Source organism: Parasteatoda tepidariorum, chromosome 6, assembly GCF_982258835.1.
Source record: "Parasteatoda tepidariorum strain Cologne lab strain chromosome 6, Ptep-v5.0, whole genome shotgun sequence".
Classification (NCBI taxonomy): Eukaryota; Metazoa; Arthropoda; class Arachnida; order Araneae; family Theridiidae; genus Parasteatoda; species Parasteatoda tepidariorum.
Window position 1 is genome coordinate 10,852,246 of NC_141760.1, and position 24,371 is coordinate 10,876,616.

General features: G+C 29.8%; 1 protein-coding gene across 2 annotated transcripts in view; it reads right to left on the minus strand.

Annotated features, from left to right (window-relative positions):
• LOC107444322 (LIM domain only protein 3) overlaps positions 1–24,371 on the minus strand; it is a 153,710-nt gene that overhangs the window by 38,165 nt on the left and 91,174 nt on the right. For both annotated transcript variants that reach the window (XM_021147362.4, XM_021147361.4), the window contains exon 3: positions 4,148–4,416. In XM_021147362.4, coding sequence (XP_021003021.1) covers positions 4,148–4,404 — 257 coding nt within the window. In that variant the 5' untranslated portion in view covers positions 4,405–4,416. The remainder of the gene's footprint in view (positions 1–4,147; positions 4,417–24,371) is intronic.

Consider the following 24,371-nt stretch of genomic DNA (forward strand, 5'->3'; position numbering starts at 1 on the left):
TAAGCAGCTACATGGAAACAATGCTATGAAAAAGTTTGAAGTAAAAATATCACCTTTCGTAAAATCTTAGATTATCACTATCTAATGACATAAAGATAAAAAGTGTGACTTTATCAAGTTCAGTACAACTGTACAAAAGATCATTTTCAACATCATTTGCTTAAAAAGAGAATTGTTATAAGAACCAAAAGCGGTTGTTAGATCGAGAATTAACCCACAATGTATACTAAAGATGGTAAATCAGTCAGTGTTTCAAGGTTAATATGATTCAGATTTTGAAGTAAAAATTTTAAGCAAGACAAGTTTAAGAATAAAATAAATCTTTCATATGTATTTTTAAATGCTCACTCGAACTAGAGTAAATTTTACAATCAATTTATCAAACATATGGAGCATTTAGATTTATTTTAAATACCGCACGAGCTTCCATCACTGCATGTACTTAAATGAAATCCAATAAATATGCACAGTAATTGATCAATCGAAGTTATTTATTTCAGAAATTAAAATTTCATTCTATGGAAGTCATTAAACCATTCCTTTAGGAGTACGAAATACCAATTAATTTCTGAAGATCAATCTTAATTTTTAAAAGCAAACTGGTATGAAAGAGGGCAGAAGGACACAGCATGGCGCAGAACCTTCACTTTCCAACTACACTCGTCTTTGCATTAATGACGAAAAAGTATTTCTCAAAATCACCGATTAATTTTAATTACTCGGGTATTAATCATCGTGGGTTAACGTGGTGGGTACATCGCGTCAAAGCCTAGGTCGCTGCCTGCACTGACGACGGCTCGTGCGGTACACATCGTTGGGCATAATCCCCCGAAAAGTTTCCTTTTCCCAACGAGAAGTAATCAATTGGCATGTGTATCCCCAAGTCGAACAACTTTAGGCATTTGGGGGTGAAAAGCAAGAAAGAAGGTATACGCGTCAATTTAAATTCGCATAAAAGTGTATATGCGAATCCCCATTTACCCCCTTCGTACCCCCCTACACATGCCTTATATGGCTGTCACGCCGTAATTCATTCCCAATTTTCTGCCTCTCGGATTTTAATTACCCCGTTTTAAACAAGATCCTCGACTAATTCCCTAATTAATTAGTTAATTCCCTCATCCTCCCTCTTTCCCCGGACCTCTTTTCCAGTCGGTGTATTCTTTTCTTCGTTGCACCCTCCCCCCCCCCCTTCTGCGCAATCCTTCATCTTAGACCTCCTTCACACACACCTTCCCCATACCAACGCGCCACCGACAACGCACAACTGAAATTGTACTTTTCTTCATGAAAAGTAGCAGTTGCAATTTTGGAAATGCTTATATCTTTCTCTCGCCTCTTCAATCAACGGTTCATGCACCTTTTTTTTACAACAGCGATGTAATAAGTTGTTTATCTCATGAAACTTAATTTATATTTAGGTTAAATAAACTATTTTATGATATTAATACAGAAAGTAAAAACATTATCATGCTAAGTTTTTTCTTCTTCCAATGCCCACCCCACTGACACTCCTCATTGAGGTTTCAATTGGGCAGATTTGTTGGCCACTCTTTCAACGGCACCCCTATTAAGTTAGCCAAAGTTGCTTCCTCATTAAGGATCTATAGTATAGAGAATGAAAAAACATCCATCCTTGTCCGGGATTCGAACCCAGGACCCTTCAGATGTGAGGTCAACTCCCTGACCAGTACACTGTCCGGTCAGCTTATTATGCAAAGTAAATTTCAAAACAATCCTCAAAGCTGTGGAACTGAAACAAGCCCCACCGAGTCACGCTTTATAATTAAGATCAAAGAAACATTACATATATGTCTGGAATCAAAATTCAATAAATCCAATGTTAAGAAAAATGCCGAATACTTGGGCATAAATTTAATTTCGATAGCAACCAAACACTTTTATTCCTTGTGTCCTGCAGTGGACTGATCGTATAGAAACGGTTCCCAGTAGAACACCGAAGTCAAGCATCACTGGCTGCGGTCATTAAGCGACCACTTTGATGAGCCTACTTGGGACCCTAGTGTGTGCGGTATTGGTCTTCGTTTAACTGTTCTACCGTAAAGTGCTTGACTTCACGCAGGTCGTCGGACTACCAAAGCAGGTTAGCCATCCACTCTCAAAATTGCGATGGCATGTCTTCGCATCGTCCTCATTGGTGGTTTCTAGACCATCGCAAATAGCCCATTGTGCAGCTCTAGAGCGACGAAAATAAAGTATCTACCTCCTACCCCTCGTCACTTCAGCACTAAAATTCACTTCCTAAAATTTTGTTTCATTCCCATGAATGCTTATTTCCTTAGCATGTGGAAACGCAACCTGACCTGTTTTGCTCCGAGTGGAAACTACTGTTTTTCTAGTTTTATTTTCCACCTTTATTTTATTTTCCATTTTTGAATTGGTTACTTTAAGTTTTCTGGTTGTAATCTCTCTTGTTTTCTTCCCGTTCGCGTTTGGTGAGTCTCGAGAATGGGGTGCTATTTTTGAGCACTCAAAACATGTCGACTTTTTCCCCCTTAATAACTTTTGAATCAAGAAAAGGTTTTATATTAACGAATATACCCATTTATATTCTATATATGAAAGGTAGATAGCTTGAATTTATAATTGGGGGTAAATGAGAGCAATGAAATAACTATCCAGACATAATTCTTTTGGAAATAATGATACACATCCATGTGAAATATAAAAAAATTTTAAGGTCATAAATATATATCAGTGTTTTAATATTATTTCGCAAAAAGTATCAGTGCTCTGTGCTTTCTTCTATTAATATAATTGAAGAAAACGACGCTGATTATAAATTCAATGGAAAATAAATGTTTCATTAAAAATTCATGATACAGATATTTTATCTCTGTAAGGGAGTTCATATCCTATTATTTTGACAATTTATAGCACATTTCTAACTATATGCAGTTATGTAAAAAAATAAAATTTCAGCTCCTTATAAAATAATTTTTAAAAATGTTTTAATCATTTCAAATATGTATCTCAGGGAGTTATATCTACTTCCGCATTATTGATATTATTGGTATGAAGTAAAAATATTTGATTGAATGTAATATGCACGTAGTCAAGCGAAGTACTTTTGACATCAGAGAAAAACTTTTTATAACTTGATGTATAAGATATTCATTCAACATCCCTTTCTTGCAAATTTAGAGAATTTATTTTAAAAGTACGCTACAAATTAAAAGTTGAAATTTGATAACACTTTTATATTAAAACCAACTATTAGTTGATTTTAACATAACTATTTAACATAACTTATAAGCAATATGGATTGACTACTTAAAGCAGTTTTCAACATATTTTTTGATAGTAAAGTAACTGTTACAAAATAACAGTAAGGAGTGACTGAAAATGAAATTGATTCTCTTTTAGATCACCATCACTAATAATAAAAACATCACTGAAAGACGCATTCCTTAAATACATTTCAGATAATGACAGAATAACTGTTACTTTTCTAAGTATGATTCCTTAAACGGGTAAAATATAACAAATAAAGTAGTTAGAAGAAATACTTATTTTCTTTCAGAACATCTATAATAAATACATCGCTAGGAAACACAATCCTCTAGCACAGTTCAGATAATGGCAGAAAAAACTGTTTATAGTTAAGTCTGATTCTATAAACTGACACGGAATAATAATAAAGCTACTGGAAATAAAACTGATTCTCCTTTTAGTCAATAATACAGTTTGCTTTTACATCACCACAAATAGCAACATCGATAGGGAACAAATTCCTTCCTCTATTGTGGCTCATAAAATGGTAGAAAACTGATACAGTATTAAGTCTTAGTCTCTAAACTGGTACAAATTAACAAATAAAGCAACTGGAAATAAAACTGATTTTCTTTTAGATTACTGTTGATAAAAACCTCGCTAAGGAAAGACATTTTTTTAATGCAGATCAGATAATAGTAGAAAAACTGCTACATAAATCTGATTACACTATAAACTGTTACAAATTAACCACCAACACAATTGGAAATGAAACAGACTATCTTTTAAATAGAAATCAATCTTAGAGAGCACAAAAATGTAATACAAGTTCAGACAGGACTAAATTTCTAGGTCTGTTATATAAGAACAGGCATTAAAGTATACCATAAGCACTTGTTGCCACCAATCTTACCTGAGGTAGTCCCGTTTGCAAAGAATGAGATTAGCTTTGGTAAAAAGCGTAGAGCCAACTTCGCCAAGACGGCAGTCACAGCAGGCGCATTTGAGGCAGTCTTCATGCCAATACTGGTCTAATGCTTTTAGTAGATACCTTTCTCTGATTGGTTTCTGGCAAGCTGCACAGTTTGCACTTTCTGAAGCAGGACGTGGGATCGCCCCATTGTCTACTGGAAGATTCGGATTGCGCGAACCTTCAGCCTTCATGTCCATGTCTTGGTGAACCTGCAAAAATAATTTTCATAAAATCAATTATTCCGTAAGAATAAATTAATTACCATTAACAATCATAAAATTATATATATATGTTTTATAAGCGATTTATTATCGGAAGTTTATTTGTCGTAACAAATGAAGAAGTAAGAATTAAAGAAATATTTGTGTTTGGATTTACTCAAAGTGGGTAAATGAATTATAAATACTTGAATTGATAATTGACTTCACATATTTATGAAGGTGGAAAAAAGTTGATATATTTGAAGAAAATATATTTGTAGAAAATATATTTGAGGAAGAAAAAACATAGTTGAAAAAGAAAACACAAAGTTTCTAATGAGAAGGCATAAGATATATTAAAAACAAAACGTGAAAAACCATGGTAGCCGAGATGAGCAAATCAGAGCAAGGGGAATATTCCAGAATTTTAGAGGAGAGGAATTGATGTCGTTGACAAGGGAATAGGCTGTCATATGATTGAAAAAATATTTCAGAGAATTCGGATGGGTAAGAAATAAAGACCGAGGGAAATAAAAACAGTTTATGTTCATTTTTTTACAAAAGAATTGGATTGCCATTCATTCGACTGAAAAAAAGGTCCTTTTGAATTTTTTTTGTGAATTACATAGTTTTGACAAATCAGCAACGTGAAAAATAGGTTCTCACCGAGAGTTATTTCATGGTGAAGATGGGTCTTACTGTGGAAACCCTTCTTTTTTAAGCACAAAATCATTTTTTTCTCCGATTCAGCTTTTATGCACATAAAATGTTCTTCCCCCAGTAGTCTTCAAATGCGATTGAGTTACAGTTTTTGTGATTATTCATATCAGGAAGGGGGTCACTCCACTCACTTTTTCTTACATCAAATTATTCAGACAATTTTCTTATTTATTTAGCAACTTTTCAGGTAGAAAAAAGCTAATAAGAATAGAAAAAAAATTTTAATTTTGATCTGAGTTTCCCTTTAAAAATTTAGACAAATAACTCGAGACAACCTTACGGCTAACGTTACATTTTCATTTTGTTTTGCTTGTATAAAAATGTTGACATATTAATCCCTTTTTAAGTTTAGTAGAAATATTAGTATGCTAAGCTTGTTTTCTTAAAGAATAAATAAAGGTACAAAAAAATATTATTTTTTTAGCTTTTGCTCTAAATCTATTGTTTTAACTTCTTTTTCCATTCTAGCTTTGTCAAGGCTCTCAAATATATCATTTTGTTTGCATTGAAAACTTAGTGATCAGGCAAATCTTCATTTTAAAGTTTTAAAGAAAGAGTATAAAATCTTTGAAAAATAAACACTGTTTTTTAGAGATGGTCATAGAATCATAAAATAAGCGTTGAAAACGTGCCTTTCTCGGTTAAGGAAAGCTACTTACTTTTCATTTGCACATGATAATTCATCTTCGATTTCAGAAGGTTTTCCTAGCCTTGTTTTGTAAATACAAATTCAATCTCGATATAAACGAGTTGTTTATGCAGGTCTAAGGTTAACTTTATAGCGAGTAAACTAGTGTAGTTAACAGTAATATTTTAGCTTGTATGGTTTGTTTTCGAATCATTTATAAACCATGTTGGGTTTTGTGATAAATGTTGTTTCTTACATTAAAATCTACCTTAGACTGCTATTTGAGATTTGATGTTTAATACGGGTGGTCCTGATTCTTATCCTGTTGTCCACTTATACCGACCACAACTCTGATGCAAACTAGCTTTAATCGGCGAAGGAAAAAAATCTAGTAAAATTACCACACTGCATGATCATAATATTTTTGGTAAAAATACGTTATTTTGGTTATAAAAGAAAAGAAATATATTTTATTTCCACCATTCATTTGGTAGTTTACTGTTTCTATATTATTAGCTTAGCAGACATTCTAGTTCTCAAAATTTTATTTCTTATTACCACACATTCAGCAAGAAATTCAAAACTGAAATATAAATTTAACTGAATAAATAGCTTTCATGCCATGCTCTAAAGATTCATAATAAAACTACCAAGTTTTGTCACATTTATTTTATTTTATCGCATACTATAAAACCATATTTTATTGCCAATTTTACCAGAATTATTACCAGAGCGCTTTGTTAAAAGTCGCCGAGTATTTTGGTGCACCTCTAGAGTTAGAAACACGACAAATTTTACCATATTCCGGTAGTTTTGAAAATACTATTTTTCTTATTTTACAGGGATTACATGTTGGCTAACTGTAAGAATTTTGTTTCACTCTGCAAAAGGATGACGTATTTTTTTTTAAACAAAAATTCCTCAAGGAACTCAAATATACTTAAAATAGTAATAAATATCATTCCAATTATCACTCAATATTGCCTTAGATAAATTTAGCAACACGATAGTATTGTAGATATCACGATAATAAATAAATATAAAAATAAGTTGATTTAATAAATTATAAGATTATATAATTGATAAATGTAATAATAGAATAGTACAGCAGATAAGATGATAATACATAAATATCAGAACAGAAAAAATATAATAAATAATACAATAATTTTATAAATAAATAAAAGACTAAAAAGATAAGTTTAGCAAGACTATATTATAGTAGATATTGCGATAATGGATAAATATAATGCTTCGATTTAATAAATCATAAGATTACATAATTGATAAATATAATAACAGACTAGTATTGTCGATAAAAAGATAATAGATAAATATTGAAACAGAAAAATCTAATATATATTACAATAATTTTAAAAATAAATGAAATAATAATGTATTAGATAAATTTAAGAATACTATAGTATTGTAGATATTACGATAATAGATAAATAACACATTGATTAATAAATTATAAGATTATATAATTATTTAACATAATAACAGAAAAGTATAGCAGATACAATGATAATAGACCAGCATAAGATCAGAAAAATCTAATATATAGTCCAATAATTATATAAATAAATGTAACAATATTATAGTTGATAGATAACAATAAAATAATATAATAGTTGATAGTTTAATAGATAAATAATGTGATAGTATAGTAAATGTTAAAATGAAAGATAAATGCAACGATATGATAGTATAATGGATAATACAATACCAGATAACTGTAGCAATAGGAAAGTATAGCTTATGATATGATAATAGATATAAAGATGCAATAGTTTAACGGAATAATGGAAAAATAAATTTTTCATTGCTATTAACTATAATCTCTTATTTCTCATAATTCTCTTAATGTAATTGTATCAGAAATAGTTTAATTTATAGTAACATTAATATTTTCAGTTTACCAAAGAAAACAATATCTTTTTTTAAAAAAAATTAGTTAAACATGGAGAGTTTATCCTGTGCAGCGACAACAGCTTAAACGCAACAGGGTGTAAATCTAAGATCAACACGCATAAAAAAAAAATCTAAAACTAAAATAACAAAATAAACGAATATATATATTTACAGAGAAAAACTTTTTCAACAATCCGATCCTCTCATACTCGTTATCTACCCGCACTTGTCATTTTTTTTCATCACATACTTCTTTTTTTTTCTTCTTTCAAACCTCTTTTTTTAAAAAAAAAAATCTCATTCCACCTCCTTTGGGGGTGAAGGGAAAAGAAACCGGAGAGCCATCATCTTCAATGCTTGCTTAAGTGATGCAGTTGAAGGGAAAAGGAAAAAAATAATAGGAGCCAAAACGAGTGGGAAAAAAACACCCGAGACAAGCGCAAGAATCAACTTCGTCATAGAAAAGAAGGAAAAAGAAGAAAAAAAATGCGCCAAGACAAAAAAAATCTTTTCGTAAAAAAAAATGATGTGGTTTTAAGAGATAAAATGATGACAAGGGGGTAGGGGATGCTAAGGAGCAGGTAAAAAAATCTGCCCGGGCTGAGGGGTAAAAGAATGATTATTTTTTTACTCTTCAAGCGAGACAAGGACGACAGATTTTAGTGATTCTGTCTTTTAAAGAAGATGTTTATATGTTAATCAAATCTGTCTGCTTACAGAGTCAAATTCCATTTTTTTGCAGCTATTTTTTCTGTAATTCCCGACCCCCTTCTTTTGGTGCTAGATGAGGCGTTTAAATTCTTAAATTACATTAATGTCGGCACGCTTAAGATTCTGATTTTTTTTTGTCATTAATAACGGATGTTTTTTTTCTTCATGCGTCATAAAGTTTTAAGTTTATTATTGGTGTGAGAAATATTTTGAAACTAATCTCTTAATGATGCGTAGTTCTTAAGAATTTGTTGTATACTCTCTTTAAGAAATGTGATGATCTCAAAATGTTCAATAGCGTTTCAGTTTGCCTTAAGTTTTAAAAAATCTCTTATTTCTTTAAGACATCCAACATGAATAGTGGATCTTTATTTTTTTAGTATTTGGCTAAAAAATACTGGTACAGTGAAAAAAGGGTTAACTTTGTGTCATTTATGAATAAAACAAAACAATGAGGGAAGAGCACAAAAATACCACAATAATATCAATTATAAGAATAGCCTTCACAGGCCGGGATAACTTTGAAGGTAGAATGTTGGACTCTTGTTCGTGAGAGCGGGAGTTGAAATTTATGGCAGCTAATTGATGCCTTCATGGCTTAAGAACATTTCTGAAGAGAAAATTAGTTATAAGACGAACAAAAATAATGCTATATGAAACGATCATTTAATCTATCTTAACATATGTATCCAAAACATGGGCTTTGACTAAATCACAAATTTCTTGCTGTTTTTGAGAGAAAAGCTTTGAGAAAAATTTTTGGTGCTATAAATGTGGATAGCTTATGGAGACAACAACATAATATTGAGATATATAAACCATTCAAGGAAGATGATATCAACAAATGCATCAAATTAAGTCGTTTGCTGCTTGCGGGTCACATCTTTTGAATAGACCCTTCTTCCTTGACATTTAAGATCTTCAAATAGAAAACAATGGGAATTAGAGTCAAAGTTAGGCCTAAGATCAGATGGCGAGATCAAATACTGAAAATTACTAACTGGAGAACAATCGCAAAGAAAAGAACAGAATGCAGGAATTTTTTAGGGAAGGCTTTGGTTCACAAAAGGCTGTCATGCCAACAGAAGAAGAAGGGAGTTCGACTCCCACTTGAAGAAACCCTGTGTATTAAATGGTGACTGATGCACTTTGAATCGAATGGGGTCACAAAGTCATTTCAAGTTCCCATAAAAAATCAATACCTCTGGTTCACGCCAAAGTTACAATCTGTGGAAGAATGAATGGATGTATGAATTAGTCCTCCCTGTAAAACGGGCTGTGACGTGTGTGGCTGAAATCGTATTTTTGACCATAGATGGCACCACTGAAAACAAAGAAACGCACCCTCTGCCTTGAATTCACTTGGTTTTCCAAGTAAGTGACCTTGGTTTGCTGGTAAGTAGGCATTAGAAACAACAGAGCCTTCATTATGGCTAAAATGCATCATAAATTACAACAACTCAAAGTTTCAGAAGAAAATAACAATTTAAAACAACGGAAGAAAAGGGGGTTGACTAATGAAGTAGAAGGGATTTAAACAAGACAATCAATGAAAAAACGAAAGAAAATAAAGGATTGTGGTGGTGGTAAGGTGAGAACCTCAATTAATAGATGTAGAACGACACGAAAACATATTTTCAAACCTTTGGAAAAGTGTGAGATGCTAAAAAGGTCATTAATTAAATTATCAGAATTTTTCACATATGAAATGATTCGGGAGGAAATTGATAATCTGATTAATATTATTCTAACAATTAGGGTTTTGTTTTATAGTAATAATATGATAAAAACTGTCTAAAAATTATCAATTAATTCTATCGAATATTTAATAACAACTATTTAATAACAATATTTAATAACAATATTTAATATTTAATAACAATAAGTTTTAGAAAATTATATTTTCATAATTTAGAATATTTTACTTGTATGCACATTTAAAAAAACTGTCTAAGATGAAGAATTCGAAGCGTGTATTAATAAAAAGAAAAAGCGTATATTAATAAAAACAAATGCAGCCTTCTTAAGCTGACAGATGCATTGATGAATGACTTACGAGAAACATTTTAAAATCTTTACAAGTGCAATAAAAAAACATACATGCATCATAAACTTCATTATTAATAAATATTTGCGTGCCTCGAGAAGAAAAAAAAATTATGTAATTGAAGCGTATTATATCTAGAAAGTTATTGTATAGTAAGCAAAAAGTATTCAAAATATTACCCTAATTCATTCTTATATTTTATAATTGTAGGCAAAATTTTAGATTTTATTTAAAAAAAAGTATAAATTTTGCAAAACAAATTTTAAACGAACGCATCTTCATAACGAAGTTAAAATTCATTTAATAATACACTTTATTAATGAATACGTCATACCGTCATAAATTCAAAATCAATAGTAAAAAATCCCTTTTTCTATAAATTTTCCCTAATTTTATATAAATGCTAACCATTGATTTAAGTCAGAGAATAACAACTTGAACATTTACAGATTAACACTTGCTACTAGGAAGTTTATATCAATCAAATATAAATAACATGCAATTTTTCAGATTTTTTCTTAAACATTCACTTCAAAAAACTGTTACTTTATTACTCGAAAACAGTAAAGGAGTGTGAACTAATATAGTATGATTGGGAAAATAATTTAAATTAAAAACAACAGTACAAAGAAGGAATGTCGAAACATCTGATTTTATACGTCTAAACGGCATTACTGCCGAAACAGTTTTGTTGTAAGGAAACAGTTTTACAGGATACTTGAGTAAGCGCCGCATCAGCGGTGAAAAACTTGAATTTTTTTAATATCAGCATTGATATATCGCGGTTGGTATATGTCTGAAATATTGAGCACATAAATGGCAACATTCAGCTTGCACTAATGGTAATAGTGTAATGAAAAAGTAATTTTTATTGTTATTTCGTATTCACCATTCCGTTACATGTTATTATACTGAATGGCTATCTTTGCCGATGTAAAAGAAAAATAATAACATTTAACAGAAAACAATTTAACAAACAGCAACTACTATTGATTGATGTTTTGCCGGTATAATTCTGAAACAATTCTTTCTCTATAATTAAATACTTGAAGAAATATAACTTAATAATATTAAGATTGTGCTCTACTCAAAATGTTTTTCCAGATAGTTATGCTTTTTTTAATCTTTTACTGGAACCGCTTCCTGCTTTCTTCGCTCATCAAATCTCGTGAATTCGCGACTTCATTCCCCAATATTTTCCTTATCAGTCTAAATCACCATTTATTGATGAACTTTTAAAAAAATATGAGGATCATTTTGTTAATAATATGTATTACTTTTATAATTTAATGTAAGAACAATTTGTTAATATGTTAATCGTAACGAAATAAACAATTACCTAGATTTGAAAAAAGACTAACAGAACTTTGATAAAAAAAAGAAACTTAAAATTACAGAAAGTTCGACTTAATGAGACGTAATTTCACCCATTCAAGAAAGCCTTATATCATTTTGATAGTATAAACTGGGAAATTTTTTTTTATTTCTCTTCAATTAAGTTCCTCAATATTTTTAAAAAATTTCGTATGTGTTAATTTTCAATATAGTATATGTTAATGTTCAATAAAGTTAATGTTGAGATTGATATCTAGAAACATCAAATTTCTCTGTCTGTCTTTTTGTTTTAATTTGTCACTTTTTACATCAACGCAATTGTTGTAAGATAAATTAAATTTCTTACAACTATGAATAATAATTCATTAGTTATTCCTTTAATATATATTTATTATTTATTTATGCATATTTAAGTAAAAGCAGTTAATAAACGGTTTTTATCACAGTTAACAGTTTGAAAACCATCTTATTTAGGGTCATTTGTATGTTTGGCTTGAATATGGTAAAATGGCAATTAAATAAATTATTATTTAACATTTTTTCCCAGAAATTTCGAACGGTTTAGATTTATACGTTACTAGTAACTTTCACTGCACAATATCATTGATTTTAATCCTTTACTAGGCCGAAGTAAGTAACCTTACCAAATTAATTAATTTTTAAATGTCGGTTTTCATAATCTGTGATATCATGATCTGCTGATAACTTAACGAATATAAAAAGCGATGCTAATGAAGGGAGCTTGCGATGCTTAGGAGCTGTATTTTCTTGTGTGCTATTCGTTAATAATTTTTTATTGATTCTCTTGGAGTTAATTTGTAGTTATAAACACACATTCCATAAATTCGCTAAGTTATATGGACAGAAATTCAAGTTTACGGCCATTTCCTCACAGTGGGTAAAATGTTTATATTCTACCCGCTTTCCAACTAAAATAATAGGTTTAAAAATCAAACCAATTTTCAGTGATAAGTTAAATGATTTTTTTCTTATTTTAATAAATCAATCTTAATTTTAAAAACATTTTAATACAACATTACTAAAAAATGGCGCTATAATGGATTAATAGGTAAGAGTTTCTTAATGATAAAACACCATATTTTTTTACAGATAAATCTATTAAAATGATCTATTCACGCTTCTCGGTATTCTTCCTAAAAGTGTTTGTTTCTGCGCAATAACTTTTCGCAGAAATATTTGGTTCGCAAATTTACATCTTGACAGTTTTTCGAAACAGAAGAAAAGATTTCGACCCGAAATGAATGTAAGGATTATGGACCCCCTTTTAGTTTAGAAGGAAAGTTCATATTTCACGGAAAAGTTTTGCCAGTTCCTTTCAATTTTTAACCTTTTATTTACTGCTTTAAATAACAATCCATAATACTAAGGCCTTTCTTGAAAGGCGGGAATTTCAATAACTTCCGGCTACCCTCATCCTTCATGACTCAGGCTTCTCTTTCTCAAAAACAAATGAAAGCTCTTTAAATTTGAACCGCCAGAGAAGAGCAAAAAAGAATGCCAAGTGATGGAATACCCGCCATGAAACAAAAGTCCATCTCATTAGAATATGAAAATTGCTTAAACCGGATACGGTGTGATCGGCTGCCTTTTTTTTCACAAAAAGAAAAGCATGAATGTATGAATAAATATTAATATAATTCCCGTCATTGTCCTTTTTAATCTCACTTTAAGCGAGAAAAATCGCCAAAGTGAAAGAAAAAAAGAGACGCCAATTGTCCGAAAAATTTTGTACCAGCACCTGAGACATGATTAATGATTATTTTATCGCCAAAACTGGGGATATCATCTCCCGAACTTTTAGTTTACCCTTCAGAAGGAATGACCGGAAACCGGAGAACCCGCAGCTTGAAGCTCCCTAATCTCGCATCGCGGAAGGGGGAAGTGAGATGCGTGGGTAGGGGATGCATTTATCTGTATTTTTGGAAAAGAAGAGTGACGATGATTTTCGTTATTCATGCCGAAGTGGGTGGGTGTCATCAAAAATTGTCTCCTCGGATCGTAGAGGCTTTAGGGTTACCCATAATTGGTTATAACTGCCGCCAAATTTATCGCTACCCATATATCGTTACTAGAACTAACATTCCACCTTATATTGTACTCAAGATTATTGAGTTTGAAGTTTTAAGTTGATTTCTATAAGTGAAATTTTTTTTTCATTAAGTAAAATGCATTGGAAATTTATATTAAGAAGATATAATTATAGACTATGACAACTTTCAACTATCAAAAGGTACCTCAAGGTAGTATTAAATTAACACGACTTATATGCTATTTATTTACTTGTTATTTATTTATTTATTATTTATTTATTTGTTATTTATTTACTTATTATTTATTTATTTGCCATTTACTTATTTGCTATTTATTTACTTATTATTTATTAATTTTTTATTAATTTACTTATTATTTATTTATTTTTCCTCGTTATTTTTATTTATTTATTAATTTATTTATCTATTTATTGGCTATGAGAATTCTATTTACTTCACCAGATTTTTGAAGGCTATTTTGTGAGCAAATCGTTCGAAGGTCACCAATAAGGGGCAATAATTATCGACTCTGTCATCCTTCATCTATCAAAAAGTACCTCAAGATAGAATCGAGTTAACATGTCTTATATACTAGTGAATTGGTATTTAATATTTATAGTGGTAATTACGACACAATATTTCGCAATAAAGATGTTTTAAAATGAATTTTTTATGAAAGGTTTTCGAAAAAATAATGATTGAAAAAAAAAAATAGTCAGAACTGAAAAAAAGTATTCAGAAAATGATAATCGAAAGAGAAATAGTAAAATGTAAAATAAAGAAATCTATTTACGTGTAAGCTCTTTTTTTCTATCTCTATTTGCTAACGTTAGAGAGAATTCATATTATAAGAAGTAAATGTAAATGATTTTTTCGATGTAATACGTAGTGTTTGAAAACTGAACAAGAACCGAAATGTTTTACAGGCTTGTTTATTTCAATGAATAATAGTATCAAATCGTAATAAAAATAAAATTTGACAATCTGTATAGTGACATTTTATTCTTAAAATCAGAAAAACTCTGATTTCTGAAAAACTCCTCTTACCATTGCTTTTGTTCTTTATTTAAAAACTTAGTTTTCGTTTCGTAGTGTCCATGTTCTTTTTTATTAAAAGAAAGAACGCAAAATTAAATTTTATTTGCCTTTCATTAATTTTTCTTTATTTCTTCTCTTTTTAAACAAAAAAAATCAACCTGTCTTCAACTTATTTACCCTAAAATTAACCTCCAAGCTTTTTACTTCGTGAATATATTGCAGTGATGAATTCTTTCCAAAATACATCAATATGAAAAGTGTTTGTCACGCCTTATTCATTTAAATTTATATTTTCCGCGTGTTTATTGCTCACTTTTTCATTCCAACTTTTCAGAGACATCATTTTGTGTCAGATGAAACAATAAAAACTTTTCATATGATTCATTTAGTTTTATTTCCTTTAAAAAATTTCCAAATCAGCGTATTACATCTAAAAACAGAATTTTCATTTAATTATTAATCATTCTTCATTTTCAAGATATTCATTTCATGTGTGAAGACAAACTCTTCATTCGACAATTAATGGTTCTTCATCCCAAACTGACTCAAGACTATCATTTTGCCTCGAAAAACAGCCTTTTGTATGATAATTAATTGTCCTTCATTTGGAAGCATTTCAAGATTATCACTTAATGTCTGAAGACAAGCTTTTCACTTGATAATTAATACTCATTCATTAAAGCATTTCAAGATTATGATTTTTTATGTCTGAAAATAGACTTTTTATTAATTGTTCTTCATTACAAAGCAATTTAAGACAAACATTTCGTGCCTGAAAACAAACTTTTCATTTGATTACTTATCGTTATTCATTTCATGGCGTTTGGAGATTATCATTTTACGTCTGATTACAGACTTTTCATAAAATTAGTAACTGTTCCTCGTATTAAAGCGTTCCTAGATACCATTTTACGTCTGGAACTATTCTATTCTCTAATTCTCAAAAAGCGCCAAGGTATCGCCAAAAAATGCAGCCCAGCCTAAGAAGAGGAGTGGGATCCCTCCTATTGTCATAGGCATGACAGAATGTTTGGCAGTCAGAGGGACGGGGGTATTATTTCAGAGTCCGGATCAGAAATTTGATGAGGCAGCCGCTTTTGCTTAATGTCCAGAATGATAAAGGGATTTCCAGAGTAAGACGATAGCCCCTTCAGACGCCTATTACCATAAGGTGTCCGTTTAGAAAGCGTCGGGATTACGCTTTAATGCCCCTTTTATCTTATACCCTTCTCGCACTCGAACACCCCCATGTCTATGTTCTCTGGCCCTTGCTTTCTAGAAGCACTAGGCGGGATTTAGTGCCGTCTGTATTATGTTTGTGCTCGCTCCTCGGTCATTCGACCCTCGATAATTTATATTCCTCCCCCCTACAGTTAGGTGGAAGAGCGAAGATTAAAGTTAGATCTTTGACTGAGAAAGGAGAAGATTTTCTGCAGTCTTCGATAGCCTAATCCTGAGAGACTTGATATTAATATATTAAATAGCTTGAGCTGGAGAGCCAATTGATTTGAACCGCGAAAGCCAGTACTCAAAATTTTGTCGAAGGTAAACAAAATAAGCTAAATTTCATCAAATGCAGTGCGAATTTTGGAAATAAATCGAAATTTTAATTAAGAAATCGTTAAAAAGTATGTTTTATTATAAAAAAAGTTTATTGTTATATGCAGATGTTACTGTGATTGACCGAAAAATTGTGGTTGTTAACTTCCACCGGTGAATGTTGACAATCACATAGTCGCTTTGGTAAATGTCCGAACTATATATTAAGTCTTAGTTAAGTGCCACTGCCCGATATACATTTGCCCGGTATACCCTACATCAATGTTTTATTAAGGTTTAGTGCCATTCCCGGATATACATTTGCTGGTATACCCTACACTAATGTTTTTTTTTAAGGTCAAGTGCCCCTGGCCATTAAGTACTTAACTGGTACCCCGAACACAGACGTTACGCCTAATCTATCCTCAGCATAAATAAAAATATCGAATAAATATAATAATATCAACGAATAAATTAATATCAAATCGGATGTAGCAAATATTTAATATCTGCTGAGAACAGACTAGGAGAAACATCAATTTTCGGAGTACTGGTTTAATGCATTCTGGGAAGTGGCATTTCATACAGGGCAATTAAAAGTCTTATTTCAATTTTTGTCTTCTTCTTTTGAATTGTTTAAGGTTTTAGCTTTCATTTTTTAATAAAAAAAATTTGTTTGGTTTAATATCTTATATATATTTAGGTATGATACATTATAATTTTTATTTATTTTTAATTAAAATGAAGAACTCACAATAGTTGACGGAAATAACGTCAAGAAACGGATGATAATTATTGATAATATTTATTAACACTACATAATTTATTATATTTTGCATCTTAAACTCAGACTATTATAATATTTACTTTATATTATAACATGCTGTAATTAAAATGTATTATAATATGCTGTAATACTTATAACATAACTTTATAATTTTATACAAGTTGATAGAAATAGTATTATGAATATTAGTTCCGATACAATTAAATTGAAAGGCTTTATATTATAACAATATTATAAATAATTTATCGTTTTTATTTTCAGCTTAAAGTCTTATAATATTTATAACATCCTGAATGTTACAATATTTATAACATTCTGAAAGTTACAATATTTATAACATTACCTAAAAATATTTGTACGAGTTGAAACTAGTAAAATGTATATAATCAAAATTAATTCTGATATTGATATATAGATAGCATTTATGAATATTACAGAGTTTATTATTCTCATTTTCAAATCAGAATGCTATAATATTTAAAATATATAATGCATAAAACAACATCAATAAATCACAAATAAAGTACTTGAGGGGACATACTATAGTTTCAGTTCTCTGAACAAGAATCTCCCTCCATGTCTAAGCACCAAATGACATTAGAAAAGTAATGAGAGTAAAGTGAAGTGTTTTAAATTTTCTATTGTCAATTGGGGTTTAGACACTGAAGAAGGTTCTTGTTTAGGGAACTGAAACGATAGTATGTCCACATCTGAGCTTTACTTGTGATTTATGTTGTTTTTCCCTTATACAAATTCGACTTAGCACAAAGTACACCCTTTCCTACCGAAATTTTAACATAATTTAAAAATATTTGTACAAGTTAAAAGTATCAAAAATAATGTTAAGAAAAGTAATTTCGATTGTATTATATATTTATAATGTATTACATATTTATAAAGTATTATATATTAATAAAATATTATAAATGATATTATAATATTTATAACAACATTTTATAATATTTGTACAGGTTTACTATACTAATATTATGAATATTACTTCCGATACTATTTTGTTAATAGCATTATAGAATTTCTATCACTCATCTTTAACTATGAATAAAATAAAAATGCTTTCCACACAATTTAATAATAATAATAATAGTAATAATAATAGTAATAATAATAATAGTAATAATAATAATGGTAATAATAATAATAATAGTAATAATAATAATAATAATATATATTATAACTTAATTGCTCTAACTTTATGAATATTATCTGCGATACTTATAATAGAAAAATTTGCCGAATTTACTTTTTTTATCTTTAAACCAAAATTAAATGATAATGTTTAGAACGTGCTTTTTTAATATTTGTACGAATTGACGATACTAAAGTTATGAGTATTATTTCTAGTACTAAATTATTTAAATCATACATTAATACACACATAATCATACAATAATAAGTCACTTTTCCATCTTTTACTCAGAATGAACTAATAATATTCATAACATCATTTTATAATTTTCGTACGAGTTGATGGTAATATTTTGATTATTATTTCTTGTAGTATAACCTTGATAACATTCAAAAATATAACACAATTTCCTTTTTTCATCGTCAACTCAAAATGTAATAATAATATTTTTAACACCACTTTATAATATTCGTATGAATCGATGAAAGTAATATTTTGAATATTAGTTCAGGTACTAAAATATTTATGACATTTACAAACATTACAGAATTTCTCTTTTTCATCTTTAGCTCAGAATATTATAACATCTTTTTATAATATTTTTACGAGTTGTCGGAACTAATATTATGAAATCGAATCTATTTACGGTCCATCAAATCACAATGGTGTCTCTCTGCCTCGATTGATTTCATATAATGGTCCCTTCTGTTTCTATATAAACAAGTATTACAGCTTTCCTGTCTCACATATCAAGAGGTATTGAGAAAATAAAAAAACAGCGAGTTATTGTCAGATACCTCAGGCCTGTAGCCTATCTGGCTGTAGCTTCAATGCAAACACAAGATAGTATACATTGTTGATAAAAGATAAAATAAGGGGTGAGTTATGCCCACAAAGGGGAAAAAAGACAAAATCTTCGTGAGAACAGTACGGTCTTAATGCTTTTCCACGTTGACGTGTTTTGTGTTGGCGCATTTTGGCGTGCTGCTGTATTGATAGGACACATTTATTCCCTAACGGATCTTCTTTCTGACATGCAGAGGGAAAAATAAACGGTTGAATAAGTTATATTGATAACGTATGGAGTGAAGGTTATGGAGCGAAACCGTATTTTTAAATATACGTGTTTTAAATGTACTCAGAGTTAAAATATGCGTTTGAGAGTTTTATGACTCTATTTAAAACATTTTTTTAAAAATGTTTATTCTTTTTTGCTTCTTATGCGATCGCTGAAAGCAATAAGTATGCGTATTCAATAAGACTTACTAAAATAAAGAGCAAAACAGTAATTTTTAAAAATGGATATTTCTAATTGTTTAATTAGCTAAAAATATCATGAAAGTTTTTGATTCAATTTGAGTAAAACTTTTATTCAATAAAGAATTTTTTTCATGATTTTAGTCACTGAAATTTCTGAAAAAAAAAAATAAGATTATTTTTTATTTATCTTTCAAATTAGTTTTCATTAATTTTTTTTGCCATAATTTTTGAAAAAATATGCAAATTAAAATTTTTTTTCTTATTTTCCTAAAATTATAAAGCAAAGTATCTGAATGTATATATTCACAGTTTCAAGCATTTCTCTTTTAAGTATTTAGCGATATATCACTTTAAGTTTGAAGAAAAAAAAACAGCAATAAAAATATCATGGAGAAAAACACATAAATGGCTTTATTATCACTGAAAGTACAATTAGAAGAAAAACATAAGAATGTCTCATATTATGTTCAAATTGAAATGTGAAATCAAGAGATTTCGCCTAATTTGAAGGAAAATAATTATTGGAACAATTATTAAGTGATTATTACTTATAGCAATTCTTAATGAATAATTGAGTTTTGAACTGTTGCTTAAGCTATTTATTACGTTAAATGATGCCACATAAAAAACGAAGTTAGCCGTAATAAAATAGAGTTGGATAGTAAAATAAATAACAAAAAAGGATGTCAATTATTCGATTTTACTTTTTTTTATCGTGTCCATGGACAATTAAATGGCCTCGTGTGCCTTCAAAACTGCAGCCGCAAGCTCCAATACATCATTAGTGTAGAGGATATCACGAAGTTCTGAAGACAGTGGCACCATACCCAGTTGTAAAACATATGGGATAAGGACTGGGCACTCGAGAATGTGATCTGGGGTAAGTTGGATATCGGTGCAGTTCTTGCAGGGAATATAATTTCTTATTTCGTCGGGAATAATTTTCATCCCTTTAAAGTGGTTTGTTCTTAGTCTTGTAATTGTTGATGTTAAGATTCTTGAACAATCAAAGTCAGTAATGAGGGGTTTCCTGAGGGAATGGGGCAGAAGTGACTTTATTTTTGAAGTGATTTACTTGATTTTACTTTCATGACGAAAACGACTTTTAGAACCATGCGACAAAATCTTGGTAAATTCGTAGCTTTACTACTGTATAATGCGCTTCATAAGAAGAAAAAGGAAGAAAAAAGAAAAAAAGAAAGAAGAAACTGTTTTAGGTGCAGAGGAAGTAAAACGAGTGCCTTTACTCGGCATTCCTGCAGGAACAGGATTCATGTAAAGAAACAGTTTCACAGGGTGCATAAGGAAAGTCTACTACAGTGATTCTCAACCACTGTGCCGCGGCACTTTTGTGTGCCGCCAAATTCTTAAAATGTGCCGCCAAATATTAGAAATGATACAGTAAAAATGATAATGCTTTTTTTTATTATGAGTAAAGTTTAAATTAAAGAAAAGTGCATATTATATATATATATGTACTTTTTATAATTTTTCCACGCTTTAACCACGTGAACATCTTTGTCGGCGATTGTCTTGCCTCTGACAATCTTAAAATAAGATGGAAGTGTTTAAATTGTATATGACACATAATTTTAAAAAAAATGTTGTAAGAGCTAATCATTAAAGTAAGCTACACAATTAATAAACAAATTAACAAAGGATAACCAAAAGAAACAAATATATCAAAAACAAATTAACAAAGGATAACTAACAAAAATTAAGCTAACAATTAATAATTAGCAAAAAAAACTAGTTAACAAGAAATCACAAAAAATAACAGTTAATGTTAAAAAAACTAACAGTTAATAACTATAGCAAACAAGCTAACAATTAATAACTAGCAAAAAAATAAATAACTGTTACTAACTAATAAAAAATTGGTCGAAAGAAATAATTAATCCCCTAATAAACGTTCTTTTGTAGTACATATTATTTTATTTAACATTCAAAATTATTAACACAAACTGTTTAACACAGTGTAAAATAGGTAATTAAACAAATTTTAATCTAATTTTTTTAATTGTGTGCCGTCAAATTTCGAAATCGTTAAAAGTGTGCCGCAACAAAAAAAAGGTTGAGAATCACTGGTCTACTACTTTGAAAAAAGTAAAATAGTGAATGTCAGCATTCTTCAATAAATATCAGAATCGACTTACAGTACTTTTTTTGTCTGAAATAATTATTAAATTTAATTATATCATCCTTATACATGTTCCTTACACATATTACTCCCTAGCTTTTAGCTTGCTTTGATTTTAAATGCTTAAAATTTCTATTTTTTTTTTTATTAATATTATTTTCCACTTATCTTCTCGCCTTTAGTGCATGCTAAATATTGACATTTGTCGGTGTAAGAATGAAGTAATGATATTTAAAAAATTTAAATATTTAAATATTATATTTTAATATTAAAAAAAATATTTTCTAGAGTACATATTGCACATGAAAGTGGGCATTTGTCAGCATAAACATAAAATAATAATGGTTCTTCATCGATGCAAGCTGATTATCGATCTTGTTTAATTTCCTCTTCAACTTAAGAAATTACGGATGACAGAAGGAACTTGTGGTTATGTTTTTTTTTTAAATTTTCTTGCAAATCATTATTAAGTGAAACAAAATGCTAACAAATCATTCATTTTAGTTTTACCTGGTGCACAAAAGGCGGAATCGTCATCATTTATGTATTGCGTTTCAATAAAAAAAAATTCAGCATAATGCTGAGATTAAAATTCATTAAATTCCCATCATATCGAGTGATTTTTTTTATGTAACGGACTGCTCATGTAATGGATTTAATTTAATGTAAACTCTTCATTTTTGTAATTACAGACTAAACTCAGCAGATATATGAAATTTTATGTCAATAATTGGGAATAACTCGCATTTGTGGGATAGCTTTTAAGTTAAAATGACAAACATTTTATTCTATGCCTAGTAAAATAATAAAAACCTAACTTTGGTAGTCAGTAAAACTCTAATGATAAGATGTTATTGCCATTATAAGGAAGGTACTACTATTTGGCTACTTCGTGCGATTAGTGGGGAACCTCGTAGTAATTTTCATTCAAAAAAAGAAACTATTTTCGCTTACACTATTTCAAACAATAGAACTATTCAATCTTTTTTGAACTATTAAACTCAAATTCTAATATCATATCTTAACATTTATGAAAAAACACTATAAATCAACAGTCCGTTTCATGCGGTTATTTCTAAAACTTCAACTTTTTCATCTGACTAAGTTATTTCTATTATTTTTTAAACCTTTGATGAAATTACTGAATTTTTTTATAAAGCTATTTTTTTCAAACAGCATTTTTATTTTAAACTCTAGATGTCATTGAAAAAATGTACTCAAATTGATTAGGATCTCATGTTATTATTTTCATGAGATTATAAGGAATTCATGACAATATCATTATGAGGGAAACAATAAAATTTTGACAATTTCATATGACTTGGTATAGTTATAAATCAACTTCATATGACTGTAATGTTCTCTTTTGAAGAGGATTTTTATTAAAATACTTTCAGAAAATAAAATGCTTCTTTTTTAAATTTTTATTCTATTGCGCTACTAGTACAAAGGAATCCAAACCTTTTGATATCATGTCGTTATTATTATAAGAAAATCACTGAAAATTCTTGTTAAAATTTGAAATTTTGCGGGGTCAATACTGATGCTTCAAAGTATAAATTTTTACTTATTTGGATAATCATAATTTCATATTACTTTTTATTTCAAGATATTTCTTTTGATTGATGAAACATGAAGAAAAAATTAAAGCCCAATATTAAAAGTTATCTTACCTTTAAAATAAATATTTAAACACAAAAGTTTGAATTTTGTCTTCTAAGTCTTCGAAAAGAATTTTTCGTTCAAAACTATCAGACCAAATTTGAATCAGTTGAATAAGCCCAACTTTTTCTCAAAATTAATATCTTTTTTTTTTTTGCGATTTTCCTCTGCATCATTAAACAATGCTTTTTTTTCGAATGATTCTTATCCAAAACACTTTGCATTCTTTGAAACGTTCGTTCTACACAAAAAGTATGAAAAACAGGAAAACGAAGAACGAGAATTATAACGCATGATCCTTAATTCGGCAGGCTTTGTTGTCGCTCTAGAAATTTATGACGTTGGTCTTTTACATTCTATTCATCTTATCTGGGGCCTAAAAGAGAAGCCTTCTTATCGATAATAATCTTTTGCATCCCCTACTCTCTCCTTCACCCAAAACCATCCAATGACGCAAAAGCAATGATTTTATAATTTAAAAGTTGCCAACCAGTCAAGCGTTGGAAGGTGTCTCTCGTCATCATGAAAACGAAGAGAAAAGATGGGGGGGGGTCTTTAACCATCCTTCTCCCCTCAACCCCCTTGTCAACCACGGCGTTATTAAAACGCTTTCCTTTTATGCTCCATATGTCATACTAAATAGATGTGCAACGAAGCGATCAGTAATTAATAGATCATGCAACGGAATTAATTAAGTTGTGAAGTTGAGCGTATGTGGTAACGCCACCCCCTATTTCCTCAACCCCTACACTTTCCCTTCAGGCACCCCTTCTCCTTGCAAAAAGTGAATGTCGTGATCTAGCCCAAAAATGTCCTCTTTCTTTGGCATGACATGTCAGAGTTTGTCCACCATGGTGGACAAGCGGACAACAAAGAAGATGCTGAAAGGGTCGTCCAAGCGAGCGTTAATTAGCTCACAAATTCTTAATCCACCCTCTTGTTCTAGAATAAAAGGATTAAATTGATATCGTAGAACATTGTTCAA